The 25,544-nt window shown below is 45.4% G+C and overlaps 1 protein-coding gene across 1 annotated transcript in view; it reads right to left on the bottom strand.

Annotated features, from left to right (window-relative positions):
- Positions 1-25,544, bottom strand: part of KIAA1549 (KIAA1549 ortholog) — a 152,643-nt gene that overhangs the window by 40,141 nt on the left and 86,958 nt on the right. The window contains exons 9-12 of the mRNA XM_021078582.1: positions 18,719-18,896; positions 13,579-13,763; positions 4,107-4,303; positions 2,010-2,125 (exon numbers count right to left, since the gene is read on the bottom strand). Coding sequence (XP_020934241.1) covers positions 2,010-2,125; positions 4,107-4,303; positions 13,579-13,763; positions 18,719-18,896 — 676 coding nt within the window. The remainder of the gene's footprint in view (positions 1-2,009; positions 2,126-4,106; positions 4,304-13,578; positions 13,764-18,718; positions 18,897-25,544) is intronic.

The raw sequence follows: 25,544 nt of genomic DNA, 5'->3' as shown, positions 1-25,544 counted from the left end.
AGCCTGACATACATGCAAACTACAGAGAGCATAAATAAAATACTCAGCATTTTGCCATCCCCAGCGTGGTTTATTCCTGATGAGCAAGGCGAGAGAAAGAAAATGACACTTATGCCCGGACGCAGCACTGGCGCAGCACAAACAACCTGAACAGCCACCTGCACTCAAGGAAGGTACGTTCCTCTCGATCCCAGATCTCCTCACACCTCCGCTAAGGGGGAAGCAGCGGTAACGAGTGACTGTCAAAACTGCAGGAACCGTGAACACGGCGACACTGAACACGGAGTAGATAATCTCAGAAGGGTCTCGACAGTCATAAAGCCATCCATCCCGGTCTAGCCACCTGCAAAACCGGTCTGCTGCCAAGGGGACAAAACACAACCACGAACTGACCAAAACCACGGTCTTTTCTCAGCTTTCACTGCAGGGTGGGCCCTGAAAAGGCCGGATAACTTGTGATAGCTGTGAGAGCCTGGCCAACGAGTCCAAAGAGACCCAACCCTCGTGCCACCCACTGCAGGGAGAGGAAACGCAGGCCCCAGGGCAGCAGCGGGGAGGAACCCAGAAAGGTTCTCAAGCAACCTTCCGTCTCCGTGAACTTGTATTTCATTATGATTTGCAACACAGGATGGGTTTTTATGTGAATTGCAAAATAATTCAGCTCTGAATAAAAATTGAGAATCTTTTTATAGGGTATTTTAATTAAGTTCCATGCAAGCGATAAAATGCCTTCTGGCAGCATTAAAATTTTAAAGAAGTAAATAAACTTTGACAAATGAATTGGTATTTGTAGGAAGAAAAACCATCCTTCTAAGGCATGAAAATAATGCACCAATTCAGGGGCATCTTCAAATCAAAACAGCAGCATCTGAGCTTCTAGGACCCACAAGAATATCCTCAAGAGACAGGTGTTCTTAGAGAACCCTGTAAGAGACACTTGTCTTTTTCCACCATCAGCTCTGAGCCCCGACGCTGATAAGCCTCCTGCTGAAGGTTTTGAATATATGCTGCAAGCAAGATTTGATTTTCATTAGCCATATAGAATATACTGGTTCCCACACTGTCAGCCAGGAGTTAAATGCAGGAACAGAAAGCATGAAATTCTCAGATATGCAATTAACAGAAACTGAGAAACTCCAGGGCAGATTAGGTTGGTTTTTGTTTTCCCAAATATTTCTTTCCCAGGATCAAAATTAGATTTTAATCCTGTCTATCCGAAACAGGACACCGCTTACCACAGTGCTAAATAATTTTTAAGATCCTCTGAAACTGGATCCAAAGAAAAAGATTCTTCCCTTATGTTAAGACGGTATTTTATTTTAACACCAAAAAAGAAACAACTGGAAGGAATCTCACACAACGCCAGATCCTTAACTCACTGTACCGGGCCAGGAATCGAACTGGCAACGCCACCGAGATGACGCGGATCACGGCGCCACAGTGGGGACTCCAACAGTCCTCTTTAGAAGGAGACTGGCATTCACCTCAAACGTGACCTAAGAAGCGGCAGCATCTGAAAACACATGCAAATATGCTACAGCATCTGATCACTCGGAACCAGGAGACACATCGAGGGTCACGACCAAGTCTGATGCTCTTGCACCTGTGAGAGATAATCAGCTTTCTAACAGTGACAGCGAACCGGCTCTAAGAAGGTCCCTGCAGGCTGGATGCAGCTTTTGAGACTCTGGTTTTAGCTTGATCCCTCCTCGTCCTTGGCAGAAGAAAACTGTGAGGACCCCTAAACTAGGATAGAACCACTAACCTCAAAACACACCTCGGCAGAATCTCAAACCTCCAGCATGGCCCCTGACCTCAAAGCAAACGCCAATACAGTGTTAGCTGGTGACAGTCAATCTGAGAAATGTACTACAGAATGAGGAATATTCTTCTGCACCTGTTTTTGGTTTTGTTTTTAATGTTGGGCCTTCGAAGCGGTGCAAAACCCCTAGCCTGTTGGAACCTCGTCATTGCTACTTTTAAAGTGGAGAACAAGAAGGGTCACAGACCACTCTGAGGGGCTCTGTGGGACTTGCCATCGGTCACCGCTCCTGGAGTCTTGTCCCCTGCTTCCCTCTCACTGGACTCCTCACTTACTGTAGAGTCGGCATCTGAAGGGGAAACTCTGCAAACACAACACAAATGCAAACGTTAGGAGAGAGAAAGACGGGGGAGGGAAAAGTCACATTCACGTGGGTGTGGAAGTCGGGCTTTCAGACAAAACTGGTAGAAATGAAACAGTCCAAAGCACTGCTTGGTGGCCCGGCATCTTCAGGGGCACTAACGGCACCCAGTCACCCTCTGAAGACAGTCTGACAAGGTTTATGAAAAGGCTTTGGGGCTTCGTTTCAACAAATGCCAGGAAACCAAGTCCCACTGGAGGACGGTCCTGCAGCTACAGGGCCTGGACGGGCCGTGTGGGGCTGGCACGGGTTAGATCAGAGCATCCGGGGTTTAAGCCTGTTAGGGGTTACCTGTTCGGCAGAACATCCAGGAAGCAGGGGTATATACCTGCAGTCACCCCATAAAACTTGAGCTCTTTGGAAAAAGTCTACATAAGCGTAAGCAGTGATTATCGCTGTGATGTGATTCAACATATAAAAAGCAAGGGTGTCACAGAAGCCAGCTTGCACCAGGCCAGTGAAAATGCCTAATCGCTAACACCCCTTCTCTTTGCGCTCTCTGAAATGCCAAGACATTCTGGTGCCCCTGAGGGATGCGAAAAGGCTGTCTTAACCAAGCAGACCATTGAGATGTTGGAACGAAATGTTTAGGATGAGGCTACCAGAGGGGGGGGAAGACGCGGCGAAACTGTACTAGCATATTCAATTAAGCTTTCATGATTTGATTTATTCTCACTCGGCAAAATAATTAAGCAAACGATCTCTCTCTACATAATTCATCTTCTTTTGAAGAGATCGTGTTCTCATAGCCATTAGATTCTTAAAACTAGGCCAGAACCCCTGGGGCAGGATTTCTGATAAGTCGGAAATTAAAACATCGTTTTGAATGTTGGTTTACGATCACACGCTTCCCCCCCGCCCCCCCCCGGCTCAGCAGAAACATCAGGATTTGGGATTCCAGAGCTCAAAGGCAAGCTGATAATCTGAGGCTTCAATAGCCAAAGCCTGATTACGCTTTCATCTGAGGTCAACTTAATAGAACCTGATTCCAAACGTCATCTTATCCAGAGAGCTGTGGCCCAACTCAGAGAACCGCAGAGAGATGGTAGGTAGTCTGTTAGCAAGCAGTTCTCCATGTGTTTAATTTTGATAAGAGCAATGGGAATGGGAGTTCCCATCGTGGCTCAGTGGTTACCGAATCTGACTAGCATCCATGAGGACGCAGGTTCAATCCCTGACCTTGTTCAGTGGGTTAAGGATCCGGCGTTGCCGTGAGCTGTGGTGTAAGTTCCAGACGTGGCTTAGATCCTGCATGGCTGTGGCTGTGGCTGTGGCTGGAGGCTACAGCTCTGATTCAACCCCTAGCCTGGGAACCTCCATATGCCATGGGTGTAGCCCTAAAAAAAAAAAAAAGGACTGGGAATAAATTGGGGATGGGGAGCTGGGCAGGGGGGAGGCAATGAAGATGCATGCACACAAGCCAACAAGAATGACAACAGGAGCAGGTGGAAAAAAAGCCAAGCAAGGGCAGAAGCATGTGATGATGACGGTCACGTGCAGACCAAGCGAAGAAGCCGCAGCTCCAGGTGCTGGCGCGACGGGCAAGGGCCAAGCCAAGACTGGCCATGCACCTGTTATATGTTATTCCTGACCTCACCTCCAGCAGGTCTAGCGTGGTCACCCCAGAATACATACACTGGAGCTGGTCAAGCCCTGAGGAAGTCCCAGGGGAGCCACGAAACCATGATGGACAATGATTCATAATTTTAAACATTTTGGGGAAAGAGAGCACTCCCCTGGTATTCCGCAGAGGGGATCCAGAGCCCTCGGGTGTACTGACTTTGGGCAAAGTGCTGTCTGTCTTCTAGGCGGCTGGCCTGGACAGCACTCGCCGCCAGGCCTGCCTTCCCCTTCTGGAAACTGACAGACCAGACACGGAAATGCGCGTGCCACAGAGAACAATACAGAAAGAGCAATAAGAACCTTCCTCGGTGCCGGATGTTCTTGGAAGGGATCTTTGCCTTGGGACTCGGCACATCTCCGTTCTCGGAGGGCGTGGTGTGGTCCTTCATGGGTCCTGGCAGGGGGGCTGGCTCGTGAATGATCAGTATGTCATCCTTATTGTGCTGCCCCAGATGCTGCTTTGCAAAGTCGAAGCCCTTCACACTAGGGATCTGTAACTGAAACACACACACACACACACACACACACACGGGAGACAGTCAGTCAGAATCTGAGGACAGTAGAGGAGACCGTGCGGGCTGGCCGGATTGTGAGTGCCAGCTTCTGATCCGAGAATGTGCTTGCAACGCCACCCATCCAACTCAACGTGCCTCTCTAAAACATCTCCCCCTGCAAGGTGTCATTTATACCTGGAGTTTGCAGACAAGATAGATACTTGCTACAGATTCAAGTACAAGGGTTACGCAGACCATAACACAAAAGACATCACAAGGCAATCCCTGACTGCTGTCACAGCAGCCTCACTACGCGCTACCCAATTCCAGAGAGGGGCTCAGGCGAGGTACCCTTCCTAGAGAATAAAGAGAGGTAGCTCCACCAAGAATGTTCTACATAGTGTCGGGGACCAGAGGCGACTTGAGAGCTAGGAAGAGATGGAGTTAGCTATGCTAGAAGGATGACTCCACATGCCAGCTTCTAGAGCGGTAAACCACTCAATCTTTCTAAAGAGGCGGATTTCTAAAAACCAAGCAGAAAGCACACAAGGAGACCCAAGGTATCCCATGCATGAGATGACAAAAGCCTTGGCCCGAACCTCAGTAATGACAACAGGGAAGAACGAACAGCTCTAGAGACCAAGCAGAAGGACCTGGAAGCCGAACACAGATACGAGAGGCAAAGGAGAGAAAGAAGCCGGTGAGATGGGAGGCTGCAGGTAGGATACCGTGAGCAGTGGGCGTGACATGAAGGGAAAGAGGTGAGTCATGAAAGAATGATGACGAGAAGGTAAAAAGACAGGTTTCGTGCTAGACAGGCTTGGTTTTGAGACAGCAGGAAGAGCTCCAAAGGAGCGTGGCTCGATGTAGCTGGGACGAGGACAAGCTCGGGGGAAACATCAGGCTGCACGTGTGAGCTTGAGAGCATTTGTACAGAAAGGGACATGGAGGGGAGCTGAGATCTTTAAGATGAAAACAGGCTCTCTGGATAAAATGCTGGAGAACATCTAATAGTTCGGAGCTAAGAGGCAGAAATGGAAGCAAGGAAGAAAATAGGTGAATTCAAAGAAAAAGAAGAATTCGAAATGTAATTAGTCGTGGCTCAGCACTAACAAACCCCACCAGTATCCATGAGGATGCAGGTTCCATCCCTGGCCTCGCTCCGTGGGTTAAGGATCCAGCGTGGCCGTGAGCTGTGGTGTAGGTTGCAGACATGGATCAGATCCTGCGTTGCTGTGGCTGTGGTGTAGGTCGGCAGCTGCAACTCCAATTGGACCCTTAGCCTGGGAACCTCCATATGCTGCAGGTGAGGCCCTAAAGAAAAAACACTTCAATGTAAAAGTTCAATGTAATAGAAGCCAAGAGGAATAAAGGGCTTCTAGAAAGGAGCTGCCAATGGAAGTAACGGGGCACAAAAAGGAAGGAAAGAAGTCCTACCTGGGGATATGCAGTACCAGTAGCAAACCCACAACCAAGACCCCATGAGCCCTGCAGCCAGAGTCCAGGCACAGCTTTGAAGCCTGTGCTAAAGCACAAAGACACTAGAAGGGATCCAGGAACATGGGGAATAAAGGCGAGGTGCCTTTGGTGACACAAAGTGCCAAGGGTGGGGATGAGCCGTTTCCTTTATTCAAGGTTGCAAAGGGGAGGAAACTAAATGGTACATCAGTACTCGTCCCACGGGTCTCCTTGGCAGGAGGTCCACGCGCAGCCTAGGACCCTCCTTTCAGGATGAATTCCACACCCACAGACAGTCCATCAGCCAGAAGACAAAGGCCAACCGTCCAAGTAGCTCTTCTAGACAATCTACTACATGCAGAAGTGAAAGGGTCCAGCGTTACTTGGCTCTTCATGCACAGATGAGTGACAACATCAATGAATGGCTTCTGAGGTCTTTTTAGCAAATAAAATCAAGGCTGGATGGGTAGAAGGGAAGTAGTCTGCAATAATGACTTACGCCACCAGAGGGAGATAGAACTTACTCTAAAGGAATTCACGAAGATGTTGCTTGGAAACAAAAGGCAACGATTGTCTAAATTGATGATATTGTGTTACCAACAGTCTGCTTCACGGCACAGGCAGACTGTGGAGGGGCACACAACCCTCAGCTCAGAAATGTTGTTTCCCAAACAATGAACCTAAACCTGCAGCATCATGACTCCTCCCCACCCCCTAGCCATCTTCTGCTGGGCTCCCCAAATTTCTGGGGGAGTAACTTGCCAAGGGGCATGCAGCCCTTTGAAGGGAATCAAATTCCAGACAGACGACCTCTGTATATAAACTCTGGTTCCACCTTTCTCAAGACTCCTTCTCCTAGTTGATAGAAGCAGCCCTCCTCTCACTCTTGGGGCGGGTTTTACCCCAGCTGCACCTCATTTCAGCCCCATCAGGCGCCTCTGAAGCAAAGAATAGCAGATGCAGTCCGTAGGCACTGAATCACCACCAGCAACATCATCTCTTTTGGAAAATGGTTTGCTTTATCCGAACTGAAGGAGGACCCACAGACAGCCTCCTCTAAGCAAAGGACTCCAAAGGCAGTAAAGAAAAAATACGGACAGCACTGCCTCCTTGGTGCAGGCTGTGAACCCAAGTCCAGGAACTAAATGCCTTCCCTGACAGCCTCTCAGGGTTCGTATGAGAGAGAGAGAGATATATATATATATACATACGCATAATTTATCAAAATTTCTTCCTGAGTCGTTTGGGCCTTGATTGTTTTCCGCTTGTGAAACAATCCACAGGCCAAAGAGACATTTGGGAGTGGCAAACGTTGTTATATATCATATTGCACACATGCACATACGTTATGTATGCATATATATTATATGCATGTGTGTACATATACACACACACAGACGTGTGTATATGTAAACATACATGTGCATGTATATGTGCATATATCCGTGTGTCGTAGGGGAACAAAATGCACATATACACACGCATTTATATACGTGTTGTAGAGGAACAAAATTTTCCACCCCCAAATGTCTCTTTGACACGCGGATTATTTCAAGCTGAAAGCAATCAAGGCCCAAAAGACTCGGGAAGACATTTTGCTATTTCTCCCCTTTACTGTCTAAAAGAACAGAGGGCACCTATTCTGTGTCCTGTGGTCCCTACAGGCCCAGCAAGCACTTATTTACCAAAAATGCGCATTTCCATCTCCGTGTGAACTGCCTGCTTCCCTCCTAACCCACTCCCCCAACATCCTTTCGTCTTTAGCTGAAGGTGGGATTTAAGGGAGGGGCTTGGCCATTCTGTTGAGTGACTCAGTCTCCCTGGGGCTGAACTACGGATGCGTGATGTGAACCTTGCCTGGGATTCTCTCCTGCTCACCTGTCTCAGGTCAATTTCATTTCTAGACCAGCCAGAACCTAGAAAATTCTTCCTCCTCAACAAGATCAAAATGTTTCATAAATGTCAAGGCACCATATGAATGAGCTTGACAGCAAGATTATTGCTGTTGGCTGATGAAACACCAAGCAGTTAATATAGTCAGTTAAGAGTCCTCAGAGACTAGGTAAAGCTATAGATATACATTCAGATACCAAAAAAAAATTTTTTTTGCTTTTTTTTAAAGGCTGCACGGGTAGCATATGGAAGTTCCCAGGCTAGGGGGTCGAATCAGAGCTATAGCTGCTGGCCTACACCACAGCCACAGCAACTCGAGATCTGAGCTGCGTCTGTGACCTATATCACAGCTCACAGCAACGCCAGATCCCCAGCCCACTGAGTGAGGCCAGGGATAGAACCCACGTCCTCATGGATGCTAGTCGGGTTCGCTTCTGCTGCACCATCACAGGAACTCTCAGGTACAAAATTTTTTTTCAGCAACAGGACACGATGCATGTTAGACCCTTAATAAAATCCGATGTCTCAATGAATTTCAAAAAAGTCAGCTGAAGCACCAAACTTACTGGATTTTTTGGGGAACCAAGAAAAGGGTATATGTTCTAAACAAAATATCCATCCATTATAGCTCTGAAGTCCTACTGGCTTTTGTTAATTCTGACTCATATCTTTAAATCCATCCATTAGACCCCCGGGTGAATCACTACCTTCTATAACAATAGAAATTTCAGAACCAGATCTGCGCTTAACACAAAACAAAACTGTCCACACACAGAAGGAAAAAATTATAGGAAACATGGTCCCCCTCACTTATGGAATTAATTCCTTTTGTTTCATCACTATTTTCTGGAGTACTTTTTCTAGTTTCTCCATGTCTTTAAAAAAAAAAATCGAGAGTTAAGTCTGACCGTATTGTGTCCGCAGCTTCCACAGACAGAATAAGCTTCCATCAATAGTTTGAAGAGTCACAATTCATTAGTGCCTTCTATACTCCCGTTAGGACCCAATTTTTTGAGGGAAGACGGCTCTTTTGCGCCTTCTTTCTTTATCACAGAGGGGACAGACCTCCCTGTCTGTGCCCCAAAGGAATACAATGCGGACAAGTCAGGGTAGGCTGCAGAGCAGGTGAGCCAAACAACAAGAGAGACGCCTGGTGAATATGAAAACATGTGAGCCATAAATATAATACAACGCAGATGGGACAAGACAGAGAGATGTCCCCAGGTCCTGGGGTTAGCCTGAACCTTCAGGGAAGCAGCAGTTAGGATGACAATAGAGGGAGTTCCCCTTGCAGCTCAGCAGGTTAAGAACCCAACTAGTATACATAAAGATGCGGGTTTGATCCCTGGCCTCGCTCAGTGGGTTAAGGGTCCGGCGTTGCCGTGAGCTGTGGTGTAGGTCACAGACATGGCTCGGATCTGGCGTTGCTGTGGCTGTGGCTGTGGTGGAGGCCGGCAGCTGCAGCTCCGATTCAACCCCTAGCCCAGGAACGTCCATATGCCTCAGGTGAGGCCATTTAAAAAAAGAAAAGAAAAGGAAAGATGACAGTAGAAACCACAGAGCAAATCCCCAAAGTGACTAAATCAGGGCAATACTAAAGCTAGTGCCATCTGCGGGTGTCCTCGGCAGCCCGGCGAGGGGACGCTGGACACCCGAGGTCCAGAAGCTGGGCAAGCAGTCCTCCAAGGTTCTCAGCCCTCAGGGCACAGCGAGCAGGTCCTGGAACCGCCAAGCCATTCCGTGCAACAGGGATCCTTACAGAGCCAGGAGGACGTGAACTGCTCATCAAGCTGTCCTTCAACCTGGTGACCACACTGCCCCTCCAGCGACAGTGCCCAACCTACATACGTCCAAGCTGCTCCCTCTGATGAAAACCCTTCCCTGGCTCCCCTTAGCCCCAAGCACCACGTCCGACCCGATACGTCCCATAAAACCCTCTGAGCCTGGAGCTGCCTACTTCTCGTGGTGTGAGCTGTGCCCTTCCTCCTATTCACCTCGAGCGACTTGGGTCGCCCCTGGCAGGACCCATTCACATGGCATCATCTCCTCCACCTCCAAGCTTCAGCCCCAGACTCGGGGGTGCTGCCCCTCATGTGTGCCGCCCCAGCACCCTAGACAAACCTACACTGCAGCACCTCAGCTTTGAACTGCTTCCCCTTCTCCCTTATGAAAGTCCTTGATGGGTTATGGGTTGGTGGGTTATCCGTGCTTGTCACCCAGCCCGGCCCTGAGTGGCTGAGAGTAAATTGCTCAATTGGGCGAATGAACATGCAGCACCAGGCAGCTCCATCTGGCTGCCCGCAGTGCCAGCCGGCCAGGAACCATGGTCCTATGCCAACCACGGGGTGTGGACTGTCCCTGTTGAAAGGAACAAGTTTCCAAAGGGCCAGCAGCATCTGGCCAACGCCATTCGTGTCTTTAAATAGAACCTCAACAGGGCGAGGCGGGTCCAAGCTGTAATTTTTCTGGGAGCAGTCAAAAGTGATGCCTTGGGGCTCCAGATTAAAGAGAACACAGATAAAAGAAAGACATGGGTTAGCAGTCCTTTCTCATTAGAAACAGTAAAAGACCCTGCCTCAAACTAGGACAGAATGGTCTCTCTCTCTGTTATCACATTTCAGAACTAATCTATTCCCAGACAATGTGAAGAGGTTTCCTTCTGGTTACAAGAAGGGGGGAGGGTGTGGATTTTTGGTCCGTGGATTTATTCATTCCAGATGTTGGCAGCTCTGGGATTTGCCCAAAGATGTCAGGGAGCAGTGGTGAAGCAGCATCAGGGGGCGGGGTGGGCAGAGGGGAGAGAGAAATCACAGAGCCACACGAGGAGGAAAAAGTGCTCTTGCAGTCACGACAAGACAGCATCTTTTCAAAGGGCCCCGAAGACGAGGCTAGGGGACCCTCGCTATCGACAGATGGTCTCAGAAGAAACACTTACGCAGCAGAGAGACGCGTTTTTCAACGACATGGACATCATCGTTTTCCTACGATAAAAGCAGGACAAGCTCTACGTGGTGGGTTCCTGTGCCAGCAAAACAAAGACCTTGCCACCCTCCTAACAGAGCGGAGGACACCTGTCACCTCCGGTGGTCCTCCGGGCGGAGTTCCTCCCGGCAAAGATGCCGTCAAAGGAAAAGCATCAAACTCCACAGCACTGGGCACAAAGAGAGCAGCTCTGGAGGCCAGTTTTATGGGAAACTGTCCGTTTGATGTACAGCAACATCTGCGATGTGAGACTATTTCGGAACTAAAAGTGGGAGACGGCGAAAGCTTGGGCAGTAGCATCTAGTGAACGGTGGGAATGCTGGCAATTACTGAAGGGACAGGTGTGTTTATGTTAGGAAGCAGCAAACATTAAAGACCTAAATACATAACCGCCTATACGGGTTAAGTCTCTCAGTAACAATACCCTTTCACCAGAACAAAAACACTTCCAAAGCGACTGTTGATCTCATTACAATGAAATTCACACTATGCATCATTTAGTAGATCGGTGACTTTTTCCCAGGTTCTTTCCATGCTATTCACCACCTAACAACAAAACGACCTTAGCAGACCATGTAAATAATAAATGAAGAGAGGTCATAAATATAACCGTAATGTACAAACTGCCTCTCAAACACTGCATAACCATGAACTTGCAATTAATCAAGGGTTTGCCTTTCTTAGTGGATCCATAAGAAAAAGAATGCTCCTCATTTACTTTCACAAAGGTAAAATACATCTTAAAATAATACTTTTTTTTTTTCAGGAGTTACCATCATGGCGCAGCAGTAATGAACCCAACTAGTATCCATGAGGATGCAGGTTCGATCCCTGGCCTCACTCAGTGGGTTAAGGATCCGATGTTGCGTGAGACACGGCTCGGAGCTGGCATTGCTGTGGCTGTGGTGTAGGCCAGCAACCCTAACTCTGACTGGACCCCTGGCCTGGGAACTTCCATATGCCCTCGCGGGTGCAGCCATAAAAAGCCAAAAATAATAATAATAATAATTAATTTAAAAAAATAAAATACTTTTTTTTTTCATCCAGGAAGTCTAGGTTTGTGATGTGCAGAAATTTTTTTATACCCAGAAAATCAGAATAAAATTAAAAGGTTAAAAGGACAATTTTTTTATTTCTGGTTCTTCTGCCTCTTGCTTGCCTTTTCTTAGCAAACTTTTCGAGTTAAGTGGGCCCTCTACATGTGTGAGACCCAGAGCAGGCACATGTCAATAAATGCAGTGGCGACCACACGTCCCATGCTCTGGGTGTGGCTAGCCCGGGCGCTGCGCTCAGTGTCCGGACCTCACAAGCGCCTCTCTTACTTGGCACGTTCTCGCTGCACTAGGGAGCTAGGCACTGATGAAGAGGCTATATCTTCACTCTGAAACTTGTATGTGACAAATATTGCAGAAACTGTTGAAACCTACGTGTGAGAAGGGGACTGTGATTACTATAAAAACTAACTCAAGGAGTTCCCGCTGCGCTAAAACAGTAACGGCTGTGCCTGCAGTGCCAGGACATAAGTTGGATTCCTGGCCAACACTGGTCAAAGGATCCGGTGTTGCCACAGCTGCAGCATAAGTCGAAAGTGGGGCTTGGATCCGATCCCTGGCCTAGAAACTCCACATCTCATGGGGCAGCCAAAAAAAGGAAAAGGAAAAAACCCTACCTTGAATGCTTTGGAAAGACATGGAAAAGGAGCTGCTAGAAAGAAAAGAAGAAGGCAGGCGGAAAGAAAGAAAGAAGGAAGGAAGGAAGGAAGGAAGGAAGGAAGGAAAGAAAGAAAGAAAGAAAGAAAGAAAGAAAGAAAGAAAGAAAGAAAGAAAGAAAGAAAGAAAACAAAAAAAAAAGAAAAGAAAGAAAGGAGGGAAGGAAGAAAAAAAGGGGGAGAGAAAGGGAGAGAGAAGGAGAGAGGGAGGAAGGAAGGAAGAAAAAAAGAAAAGAAATGAAATGAAACTGCTGTCAGGTGAGGGGCAGTGAATTTACTCTAAAAGATTACACAGTAGAGTGGGGTGGGGGGATATTGGAAAAATAAAAAATTGTACTCAGGTTCCCTATAAGAAGCCTGGATTGGAAATGGCAGCTGGTGGATTATGTGTATTGTTTCTTATAAGAAATACTGCACAGAATTTCTTCCAGTAGACTAATGCCCCAAAATATTTTTTAAAAGATTGGCAAGTACTCATTTATATATATATAAAATGTATATACTTATAAATTTATATAATTATATATTAAAATTAATGCATGTATTACTTTTTTCTTTTTTTTTTTTTCTTTTTTAGCGTCACATGTGCAGCATAGGGAAGTTCCCAGACTAGGGACTGGATCAGAGCTATAGCTGCAGCCTACACCACAGCCACAGCAATGCAGGATATTCAGCCCACTGAGCGAGGCCAGGGATTGAACCCGCATCCTCATGGCTACTAGTTGGGTTCGTTCCCTCTGAGTCACGACAGGAACTCCCTGTATTACACTTTCTTAATGATTAAATGGTCGTGATCACGGTGGATAAGTAGGCTTGCGACATGGAAGGAGAGGAAAAGAAAGGAGCCACCCAGCAGAGTTGCATATGAACGAAAAGATACACAGATCAAAGCAAACCTTTCCTGGCTCCTGTTCTCTGAAAAATACCCAGGGTTAAAAGAGATCAGAATTCACAGACAGAATGGACGTGATCTTCTAAGGGAGCATCTCAAAAATAAAATCACAGTGGAATTCAGAGCCCACGGCACTGCTAAGCCATTACACCTTCCTGGCGAGGAGTTAATCCTGCAGAGGAACTGGGGTGCCCTAGGCACACACGGAGACAACGGGACGCCACCGGTGAAACCAAACCCCTTCCTTACCAGCTCCCTCCCCCGTCCTTCCGGATCAGGACTGGAGGCACCTCAGCCCAGCCCACGGGGTGCTCATGCGAACGCCGGGGGCGGGGGCGCCCTTACCTTCTGCCGCTGCTGAATGTTGGCCACAGTGTCAGGCTGAAAGTCCAGCTTGTCCGTGCGGCAGAGTTTCCAGTAGAGGATGACGACGATCAGCGCCACCAGCAGCCCCGGAATGACCACGCCCACAATGACCCAGAGGTTGCTGCTCTGCGACTCCGGCTCCGGCCTCTTCACCCTGTCCACGGCTGCAGGCGAGGGAGGGGGTCTGTCAGGGGCTGCTCTGCGACCCTGGGCCAGGCGGCCCTTCCGGGCCGAGACTGTGCCTTCTTCCAGGAGCCACCCTCACAGCCCCCGTCCTTTCGGCGCAAGACGACTGGGGAGAGAGCACGCCCCCCGACGACAGGAAACGAGAGGCAGTGACAAACACGGGAGGGTCGGTCGCCTCGACCGCCCAGGAGCGACCACGGTGACATACGTGATGTGTCCTCAGGAACAGGGCTAACTCACGACAATGTCAGCTTATTCCTGGTCTCCTGGCTTCCAGCTCATTCCACCAGATCGGTCCCTAAACTCTCACTGCAGGAATGGTCCCACACCAAGAGCGAGGTCTGCGAGCCCTGCCTTCATGCCTTATCTGTGTCCCCACCCCCAGCCCCCAAGCCCTTGAAACATGACTTTTGATTCAAATTGCTTTACCTAAGGTACCAGCCGTCCACTTTAAAATGACATTAAATCAATTTACTTATTTGGAAGCCCTCACTCCCCCCTCCCACCCCCATTCCAACCCCATCTTTCCTGTCTCAACTACTCTGTCCTTCTTAATTTCCTTCACTGGCTCCTTCCCCCACCCCAGCCTCTCAGGACTGGACCCTCATCCCCTTTATTCTACACGCATCCTCTCTCAGGATTCGGCTTTTTTCTTGATCTTTAAAAAAATGTTTTTTAATATTTTGAAAAAAATCTTAGGAGTTCCCATCATGGCTCAGTGGAAACAAGTCTGACTTGTACCCATGCAGACACAGGTTCGATCCCTGGCCTCGCTCAGTGGGTTAAGGATCCAGCATTGCCAGGAGCTGTGGTGTAAGGCGAACACTGGGCTCGGATCCTGTGTTGCTCTGGCATCGGCCATCGGCTGCAGCTCTGATCTAAAACTTCCACATGCCACAGGTGCGGCCCTAAAAAGACAAAAAAAAATTTTTTTTACTGGAGTATAGCTGACTTACAATGTGATATTAGTTTCAGGTATACAACCAAGTGAATCAGTTATACATCTGTCCATTTCGTTCCAGATTATTGTATTTTCTTTACACGGCACTGAGCAGGTGGCCATGTGCTGTACAGTGGGTCCTTCTTACTTCTTTATCTCATACACAGGAATGTGGACACGTCCATCCCAGCCTCCCAGCGCATCTCTCCCCTCAACTTTTCCCCTTCGATAACGCCAAGTTCAGTGTTGAAATCTCTGAATCCACTTCTGTTTTGCGAATAAGTTCTTTTGCAGCATTTTTATGAGATGCCACGTATAAGTGATATCATACATTTGTCTTTCTCTGTCTGACGAACTTCACTTAGTATGATAAGCTCTAGTTGCATCCACGTTGCTGCCAGTGGCATGGTTTCATTCTTGTTTATGACTGAGTCATAGTCCATGTGCATATGTACCCCGTCTTCTCTATTCATTCTGCTGCTGATGGACATTTAGGTTGCTTCCACGGCTTCACTACTGTAGACAGTGCTGCAACGAACACGGCGGTGGAGGTATCTTTTTGATGTACTGGTTTTCTCTGGACACAGGCCCAGGAGTGAGACTGCTGGATCACATGGTAGCACCATATTTCGTTTTTGAAGGAACCTCCACACTGTTTTCCATAGCGGATACACCCACTGACATTCCCACCAACATGCTCCGCACTCTCTCTGGCAGTTATTATTTACAATAATACATTGTAAATATTAAACTGACTCGCTGACGACAGCCATTCTGACCGGTGACAGGTGATACCTCATTGTAACTTCATTATAGTTTTGATTTGCTTTTCTCTAATAATTAGTGATGTGGAGCATCTTATCTTTTCGTGTGCTTTTTGGCCATCTGTCTGCTTTCTTTGGAGAAATGTCTATTTAGATCTTCTGACCATTTTTTACTTGGGTTGTTTGGGCTTTTCTGGATATAAAGCTGTATGAGATGTTTGTACATTTTGGAGATTGGTACTTTGTTGGTCGCAAGTATTTTTTCCTCCCATTTTGCAGGTTGTTCTTTCGTCAGCTCTTCGGGAAAGCTCAACTGCTTCCAGTCCTCTTAAAGCTCAGGTTCCGACCACCAGGCTCTGAAAATCAAAATGCCCCCTCCTCTCTGCCCAACTCGCTCTGTTAGGGCCACTTCACAAGGACCTCTCCAAGACGACACTAAATTCCCCCCATCTAAGGCCTTTTGTTCTTGCTTGTCTTTGTCTGATAAATGATATGCTGCTATTCTTTCAAAATGCATTTTGTTACATAAATGTATCATCTTGGAGTTCCTGCTGTGGCTCAGCAGAAACAAATCTGACCAGTATCCATGAGGACGCAGGTTCGATTCCTGGCCTCACTCAGTGGGTTAAGGATCCGGCATTGTCATGAGCTGTGGTGTAGGTCATAGATGCGGCTTGGATCTGGTGTTGCTGTGGCTGTGGTATAGGCCAGTGGCTATGGCTCCAATTTGACCCCTAGCCTGGGAACATCCATATGCCTTGAGTGCGGTCCTAAAAGCAAAAAACAAACAAACAAACAAACAACAACAAAAAAAGTATCATCTTGATGGACGATACAACCTTCCTCATTAAAATGGTCATGACTCTAAACCTTGTCTTTTCAAATTCATCTTGGTCTTCCTGGGCAGAGACTAAGTTTTATGCTCTTTTCACAGCCTATAATGGTTAACATATGCTGCAGCATCAAGATGTTTCTACTCAAAGATCTAACAATAAGAAAGATGCTCGGCGCTGGATTAAGTTTGGGTTTAGGTCCCTGAGAGAATGACAAGGGAGGGGAGCGAGCCCTCTAAAGCACACGCGCTACGAAAGAAGCACAAATTACAAAGCAAAGGCTATATGCAAGAAATGGAAAAAATGACAATGTGGTAAAAACTTGAATTTTTAAATCGGGCCTGAATACAGTTAACATTCAGTTCATTCTGCATGAAAACAGCTGACAATATAGGAGTGACACAACCAGAGATGCTGGGACAACTGGATACTCTTCCTAGTTCTAACCTAATAAAACCCTGTGACGCATCCAAACAAGGCCCTAGGATGAGGTCCACAGCTGTTTGGGGGCTGGTCCTGGTGTTGGCCGAGGCTTCCAAGCCCAGGACTGCTAGCCCTGTGGTTTTGAGCATGCAACTGAGGGAAGGCAGGTTCAAGACACATGGAAAAAGCCTTGAAGGGTAACCACAGCCTACTGCAGGCCATCTTCGCTAAACAGTGAAATGCTCAGCGGGAGTGGGCCACCTCTCTGACAATCAGAAATGTCATTTATTGGGGTTCCCATTGTGGCGCAGTGGAAATGAATCTGACTAGGATCCATGAGGACACAGGTGTGATTCCTGGCCTTGCTCAGTAGGTTAAGGATCCAGGGGGGTCATGAGCTGTGGTGTAGGTCACAGAGCCAGCTCAGATCTGGCGTGGCTGTGGCTGTGGTGTAAGCTGGCAGCTGTGGCTCCTATTTGACCCCTAGCCTGGGAACCTCCATATGCTGCGGGTACAGCCCTGAAAAAAAAAAAAGAGAGAAAAAAAGAAATGTCATTTATCTAGAAATACAAGTAAGTGCCTCATTTTTTCAGTGCTTTGAATCAGAATACCCTAATATACAATCATACCTCAAATATACAAACACAAACCACCAATGGTTATTTGCTTCAACTCTCCAATTGTCATCCCTAACATAGAGAACGTGTGCCCATTAGCCCTCATCCTGGTAAATTTCCAGAGTCAAGTATACATCTTACAAAGAATATTCCATTATTGAGGATAATTTTAAAGCTGTCTTAAAAAAACAAAACAAAACAAAAAAAAACCCACCAACCTGCCTTTGTCACCCATGCGCTCTCTGTGGGAGTTTTTCAACATCCTCTGATATTGAATTCCTTCTAAGCACGTACTGACGGGAGCAAGTTTCACTGAACTCTTACCAGGATTGCCCCCAGGACCATAAAGGAGAGATATCCATACTAAAATAGTAGTCTAGGAGTTCCCATCACGGCTCAGCAGTAACAAATCTGACCAGTACCCATGAGGATGTGGGTTCGATCCCTGGCCTTGCTCAGTGGGTTCAGAATCTAGCATTGTATGAGCTGTGGTGTAGGTCACAGACCCAGCTCAGATCCCACATGGCTGTGGCTGTGGCGTACATCGGCAGCTATAGCTCTGATTCAACCCCTAGTCTGGGAACTTCCACGGGCTGAGGGTACAGCCCTTAAAAAAAAAAAAAAATAGTAGTTTGATTCACAAAGGTTTATTTAGATAAATTTACTCCTCCATGCCTCTCCTTTTCTTAATTTTAAATATCCCAAATCTACAAGTTGGAAGAAAAAAGGCACTGAGAGCAGGCATTGCCGGCGGGGAGGTGGGGCGCAGGAACCTAGACTCTCCCAACAATAACAAAGAAGCATCAAAATACCTCTTTCTAAATGGTGAGAGGTGTGAGGACTGGGTGGGAGAGAAACAGGACTGAAAAGGGTAAGGAAGAAGGGCTTCTTTGTGTCAAAAGACCCAGAAGGAAGCCAATAAATGCAGGGGGCACCTCCCAGCTTCCTGCGTGACTCACTGTCCCCGCCAACATTCAAAATATGACATATAAAATTCTGGAATAAATACAGAGAAAACACATTCTTTTACCCAAGACAACATTTTTAAAAAGAAATAGTACAGGAGGAGGAGGAAAAAATGTTCAAGTTAACCTACTCACTAGAATATAAAATGCTAGGTAGGAGAAAGAAGAGGGAAGGCTGCCCCTACAAGCAATTGAAAGAAAAAAGGTCTTGGCAAACTAATTTTAACCACCAACATCTTATATAAATGGCACTTAATAATAAAGATTTAAGACATAAGTCTACTATGCACACATAAGAATGCTTTCCATTCAGAGTGTGTTGTCCAAAAACGACTGGCTTTTGACCTCAGCAGAGCACAGAGGACCCTGGGGCCAAGCCTCACACACTTACGTTGGGCAACAGCGCCTTGAATCCGGTAACCCAAGATGATGGCCGCTCTCTGGATATCTATCCTGTTAATCAGATCTGAAGACTTGACTGCACTGAGTCTTTCTCCATCCTGATCCTCCACAAAGTAGATGAGCTGCACGGGATTGTCGTCTCCCTCGAGCCGCGATACATTTACCACCTGAAAGATAAGGGGAACCATGAGCATTTTAGAAGCTCATGTTTCTAGATGCCCCTTCTGGGGGCACTCCATCTTGACTGTGTTATAACAAGGTAGGCAACTGAATCAGCAATCACAAACTTCTCAGCAAAGAAAAGCCCAGCACTAGATGGTTTAGTAGATAAATTCTACTAAACATTTAAAGAATCAACGCCAATCCTTCTCAATATTTTCCAAAAAATTGAAGAAGAGGGAACACTCTCAATTTTGTTTCACGAGGGACTCCTGCTGTGGCACAGTGGGTTAAGAATCTGACTGCAGTGGCTTGGGTCGCTGCAGAGGTGTGGGTTCAACCCCCATCCAGTACTGTGGGTTAAGGGATCCAGTGTCACCACAGCTTCGGCATAGCTGCGCCTCGGATTCAATTCCTGACCCAGGAACTTCCACATGCTGTGGGTGTGGCCATTAAAAAAATTGTTTAATGAGACTAATATTACCCTAATATCAAAGCCAGGTAAAGACACTATGAGAAAAGAAAACTACAGGCCAATATCTCTAAGGAATATAGATGCAAAAATTCTGAACCAAATATTAGCAAACCAAATTCAATAGCACATTACAAGGATTATGCACAATGATCAAGTAGGATTCATTAACATATGCAAATCAATAACTGATACATCACATTAATAAATGAAACAAAAATCATATGGTTATCTCAATAGATGCAAAAAAAAAGCATCTGACAAAATTCAACATCCATTCATGATAAAAACTCAACAAATTGAGTGTAGAAAGAACGTACCTCTACAAAGAAAAGGCCATATGTGATAAATTCACAGCTAACATTGTACTCAACAGTGAAAGGTTGAAAGCTTTTCCTTTAAGATCAGGAATAAGACAAAGAGTATCCACTCTTACTATTCCTTTTCAACACAGTACTAGAAAACCCAGCTGGAGCAAACAGACAAGAAAAACAAGAAAAGGCTTCCAAAATTGAAAAGGAAGAAGTAAAATTGTCTCTGTTTGCAGATGACATGATATAGAAAACCCTAAAGACTCCACCAAGAAACTATTAGAACTAGTAAATGAAGTCAATAAAGCTGCAGGATATAAAATCAACATGTAGAAATCAGTTGTGTTTCTAAACATCAACAACAAAGAACCTGAAAAAGAGACAAGCAGTCCCATTGACAATAGCATCAAAAATAATAAAATACTCGGGAATAAATTTAACCAAGGAGGTAAAGATCTGTACACTGAAACGTATAAAACATTGATAAAAGAAACTGAAGACACAAAAAAATGGAAATATATCCCATCATCATGGATCAAAAGAATTAATACTGTTAAAATGACCATACTCTCCAAAGCCATCTATAGAATCAATGCAATCCCTATCAAAATTCCAGCAGCATTTTTTTACAGAAATAAAAAAATCATAAAATTCACATGGAACCACAAAAGACGCTTGTGAGAAGTGAGCCAAGAATACTCAATGGGTAAAAGACAGTCCCTTTGATAAGTGGTATTGGGAAAACTTGGTATTCATATTCAAAAGAATGAAACTAGGTGTTATCTTACTCACAAAAATTAACTCCAAATGGAAACATCTGAAACCATAAAACTCCTACAAGAAAACACAGAGTAAAAGCTCCTTGACAAAGGAGTTGGCAATGACTTTTTTGGATAAAACATTCAAAGTAAAGCAACAAAGCAAAAATAAACAAATAAGACTACATCAAACTAAAAAGCTACTGCACAGCAAAAGAAACAATCGACAAAATGAAGAGGTGGAACAGGGGAAAACATCTGAATATCATATATTTGATAAGAGGTTAATATCCAAAATATATAAAGAACTCACACAACTCAATAGCAAAAAAATAATAATAATAATCTGATTAACAAATGGACATAGGATCTGAACAGACATTCTTCCAAAGAAGACACAGAAATGGCCAACAGGTACATGAAAAGGTGTCCAACATCACTAATCATCAAGGAAATGCCAATCAAAAGCACAACGAGGTATCACCTCATACCTGTTAGAATGGCTATAATCAAAAGGACAAGAGGCCTTCCCGTTGTGGCTCAGTGGTTAACGAATCCGACTAGGAACCATGAGGTTGCGGGTTCAATCCCTGGCCTTGCTCAATGGGTTAAGGATCCAATGTTGCCATGAGCTGTGGTGTAGGTCGCAGACGCAGCTCGGATCCTGCGTTGCTGTGGCTCTGGTGTAGGCTGGTGGCTACAGCTCCGATTAGACCCCTAGTCTGGGAACCTCCAGATGCCACAGGAGCAGCCCTAGAAAAGGCAAAAAAAGACAGGAAAAAAAAAAAAAAAAAGGACAAGAGATAAGTGCTAGTGAGGATGTAGAGAAAAGGGAACCCTCATACACTGTTGGTGGGAATGTAAATTCGTACAGTCACTGTGGAAAACAGTATGGAGGTTCCTCGGAAAATTTTAAATGGAACTACCATATGGTCCAGCAATTTCACTTCTGCACATAGATCCAAAGTAAGTGAAATCACTATTTTGAAAACATATCTGCACCCCATGTTCACTGTAGTATTATTTACAATAGGCAGGACATGGAAGCAACCTAAGTGTCCATCTAAAGACAAATGAGGGGAGTTCCCGTCGTGGCGCAGTGGTTAACGAATCCGACTAGGAACCATGAGGTTGGGGGTTCGGTCCTTGCCCTTGCTCAGTGGGTTAACGATCCGGCGTTGCCGTGAGCTGGGGTGTAGGTTGCAGACGTGGCTCGGATCCCGAGTTGCTGTGGCTCTGGCGTAGGCCGGTGGCTACAGCTCCGATTCAACCCCTAGCCTGGGAACCTCCATATGCCGCGGGAGCGGCCCAAGAAATAGCAACAACAACAAAAGACAAAAAGACAAAAAAAAAAAAAAAAAAAAAAAAGACAAATGAGGAGTTCCCGTCGTGGCGCAGTGGTTAACGAATCCAACTAGGAACCATGAGGTTGCGGGTTTGGTCCCTGCCCTTGCTCAGTGGGTTAATGATCCGGCGTTGCCGTGAGCTGTGGTGTAGGTTGCAGACGCGGCTCGGATCCCACGTTGCTGTGGCTCTGGCGTAGGCTGGTGGCTACAGCTCCGATTGGACCCCTAGCCTGGGAACCTCCATATGCCGTGGGAGCAGCCCAAGAAATAGCAAAAAGACAAAAAATAAAATTAAAAAAATAAAAAAATAAAGACAAATGAATAAAGACAATGTGGTATGATACATGATACACACACACATACATGTACACACACAATGGAATATTATTTATCCATTAAAAAAGACGAAAACCCTGTCTTTTGCAACAACATGGGATGAATCTTGAGGGCATAATGCTTAGTGAAATAAGTCTGATAAAGACAAATAATGTATGCTCTCATGCACATATGGAATCTTAAAAAGCCAAACACAGAGAGTGGGTGGGTGGCTGCCAAGGGTAGGAAGTAAGGGAAATGGGTGATGGTGGTCAAAGGGTGTATACCGCCAGTCATAAAGGGATCTAACTACAGAATGGTGACTATAGTTAACAACACAGCATTGCATAATTGAAAGTTGCTAAGAAACTAGAGACTCTCATATTGAGTGAAGCCAGTCAGAAAGAGAAAGACAAATACCATATGATATCACTTATATCTGGAATCTAATATAAGGCACAAATGAACCCTTCCACAGAAAAGAAACTCATGTCCTTGGAGAATAGACTTGTGGTTGCCAGTGGGGAGGGAGAGGGAGTGGGCTGGATGGGGAGCTTGGGGTTAATGGATGCAAACCGTTGCCTTTGGAATGGATGAGCCATGAGATCCTGCTGTGTAGCACTGGAAACTATGTCTAGTCACTTATGAGGGAGCATGATAATATGAGAAAAAAGAATGTATACATGTATGTGTAACTGAGTCACCACACTGTAGACTAGAAAAAGAAAACTGTATTGGGGAAATAACAATTAAAAAAAATAAAAATAAAACAACTGAATAAAAAAATTTGAGCAATAAAAAAATAAAAGGAAAGTTGCTAAGAAAGTAGATAGGTTAAGTTCTAACCACACACACAACACACACACACACACAAAAGGTACTATGTGAGCGATGGATGTGTTAACTAATCTTATTATAATCATTTTGCTATATATCCATGTATCAAATCATCACATTATGCACCTTAAACTTATATAATGTTATACGTCAATTACATCTCAATCAAGCTGGAAATAAATCTCATCAATTCGTAATATGCTGGGCCAAAGAGTACTCTGTTTTGTCCCAAATTTATCTCTTTCTGGGGTTAACAGGGCCATTCTTTTCCATTCGTACTTTAGAATCAAGTACACTCGATGTGTCACAGTTTTGCGTAAATACAGGTTTTGCTTTCGATGCTTTTCCTCTTAGTAGTATGCAACAACCTTCTCGCCCCTCTAGACTCCAAATGGTGGACTGAGAGAACAATCAACAATAACCCCAGAGTATACACATAACCTGAATGTTTGCTCTCTACATCTGCCATTTGCAAAATGCAGCTGCTGCTTTTCCAGCCGCGGTCCAGAACTGTGATGGTGCCCTGTGCTCTGGACATGGCTGCTGGCCTCCTTTACTCCTGGAAATTTTTGGCAAATCAACCATTTCATGATTTCACTGTGAATGCCTCCTTACAGATAATGTATAAAGACCCTTGGAGTTCCCCTTGCGGCTCAGCGGTAACGAACCTGACGAGTACGCATGAGGACACGGGTTCAATCCCCAGCCTCCCTCAGTGGGTTAAGGACCTGGCATTGCCGTGAACTGTGATATAGGTCGCAGACGTGGCTTGGTTCCTGTGTTGCTGTGGCTGTGGCGACCCCTAGCCTGGGAACTTCCATATGCTGTGGGTGCAGCCCTAAAAAGACAACAACAACAACAACAAAAATCCTTAATGACAGAGGTCCAAACGCTCATCCCTGGAGAAGCTGTTCTTTACACTCTCCCACCTTGAGAAGGGCTCACATGTCCAGCCCTTTGTTTGCTCTTTCTAGGCCAATCCCTGGACCACTCTGCTCCCTAAACATCTACTACCTCCCCTTGCCCCTGAACTATGCTGTCATGGTTAATTTTTATTAGCCTTTACAAGAACACCATTGAAGGGCTACTGAAAAGCCAGTAGATTATATCACCTGTCCCAGGTAGAGTGTATCACCTATCTCTGTGGCTATTCATTCCATTGAGAAGTTCTGGTACATTTTAGAAACACCACTTCTTGCAGAAACCATATACCCAAGTACCCAATGATATTCGCCTTGATGAAAGATTCCACAAACTTCCTCAATCTGAAAGTCACGGTCAAAAAAAATCTAATCCCAGTATCGTTTCTAGGTGACTTCTTACCAGAGTCATAGCTGGAATCCATGCAACCACGGTATGATGGAGTCACCATTTGGGTCAACAGTGTCCGTTTTATTTAAAAAATATTTTCTGATTAAAATCATAGGTTTGTGGATGTCCCACTGTGACTCAGCAGGTTAGGAACCCAACTAGTATCCATGAAGATGCTGGTTTGATCCCTGGCCTCGCTTAGTAAGTTAAGGATCCAGTGTTGCATAAACTGCGGAGTAAGTTGCAAACATGGTTTGGATCCCACATTGCTGAGGCTGTGGTGTAGGCTGGCAGCTGCAGCTCTGATTCGACCCCTAGCCAGGAAACTTCCATATGCTGCAGGTGTGGCCCTAAAAAGCCAAAAAAACCCACAAAACAAAACAAAAAAAAAAACCACCATATTACACATTAGAAAGTTGGAAAGAGAACTGCTAAAGAGGGGAGATTTTAGTTTTCATCACAAGAAAAAATAAAATAAAATAAAATCACATGTTTCAGATTTCCCTGTGGTCCAGAGGGTTAAGGATCCAGTACTGTCACTGCTCTGGTTCCAGTCACTGCCATGGCAGAGGTTTAATCCCTGGCCCAGGAACTTACCTACACCTGGGCATGGCGAAAAGATAAATAAAAATAAATAAATAAATAAAATCATATGTTCACTATACAAAGTATATACTTCTTAGAGAAAATTTGAAAAACATGAACAATAAGTATAAAGAATAAAATAAATCATGCCATTTGTAGTAACATGGATGGAACCAGAGACTCTCATACTAAGTAAAATCAGAAAGAGAAAGACAAATAGCACATGATATCACTTATATTTGGAATCTAATACATGGCACAAATGAATCTACCTACAAAAAAGAAACAAACTCATGGACGTGGAGAACAGACTTGTGGTTCCCAAGGGGGAAGGGGAGAGAGTGGGATGGACTGGGAGTTTGGGGTGAGTAGATGCTAATGATTGCATTTGGAGTAGAGAAGCAATGAGGTTCTGCTGTATAGCAGAGGGAACTGTATTTAATCACTTGTGACAGAACATGATAGAGGATAGTGCAAGAAAAAGAATGTATACATATGTATAACTGGGTCACTTTGCTGTACAGCAGAAATTGACAGAACATTGTAAATCAACTAAAAAAAAGAATAAAATGAAAATCACCTGAAATTCAATCAACCAAAGAAAATCATTGTAAACATGTTGGCATATTTCCTCCTGTTATTTTTTCATGAGTTTTATATTAATATTTGGATTATAGGGCATATAGCTTTTTTATGGCCTCTCTTTACTTGAGCTTTTTTC

The sequence above is a fragment of the Sus scrofa genome, chromosome 18, assembly GCF_000003025.6.
Source record: "Sus scrofa isolate TJ Tabasco breed Duroc chromosome 18, Sscrofa11.1, whole genome shotgun sequence".
Classification (NCBI taxonomy): domain Eukaryota; kingdom Metazoa; phylum Chordata; class Mammalia; order Artiodactyla; family Suidae; genus Sus; species Sus scrofa.
The sequence above is the reverse complement of the archived record's forward strand: the minus strand, read 5'-3'. Positions and strand labels throughout refer to the sequence as shown.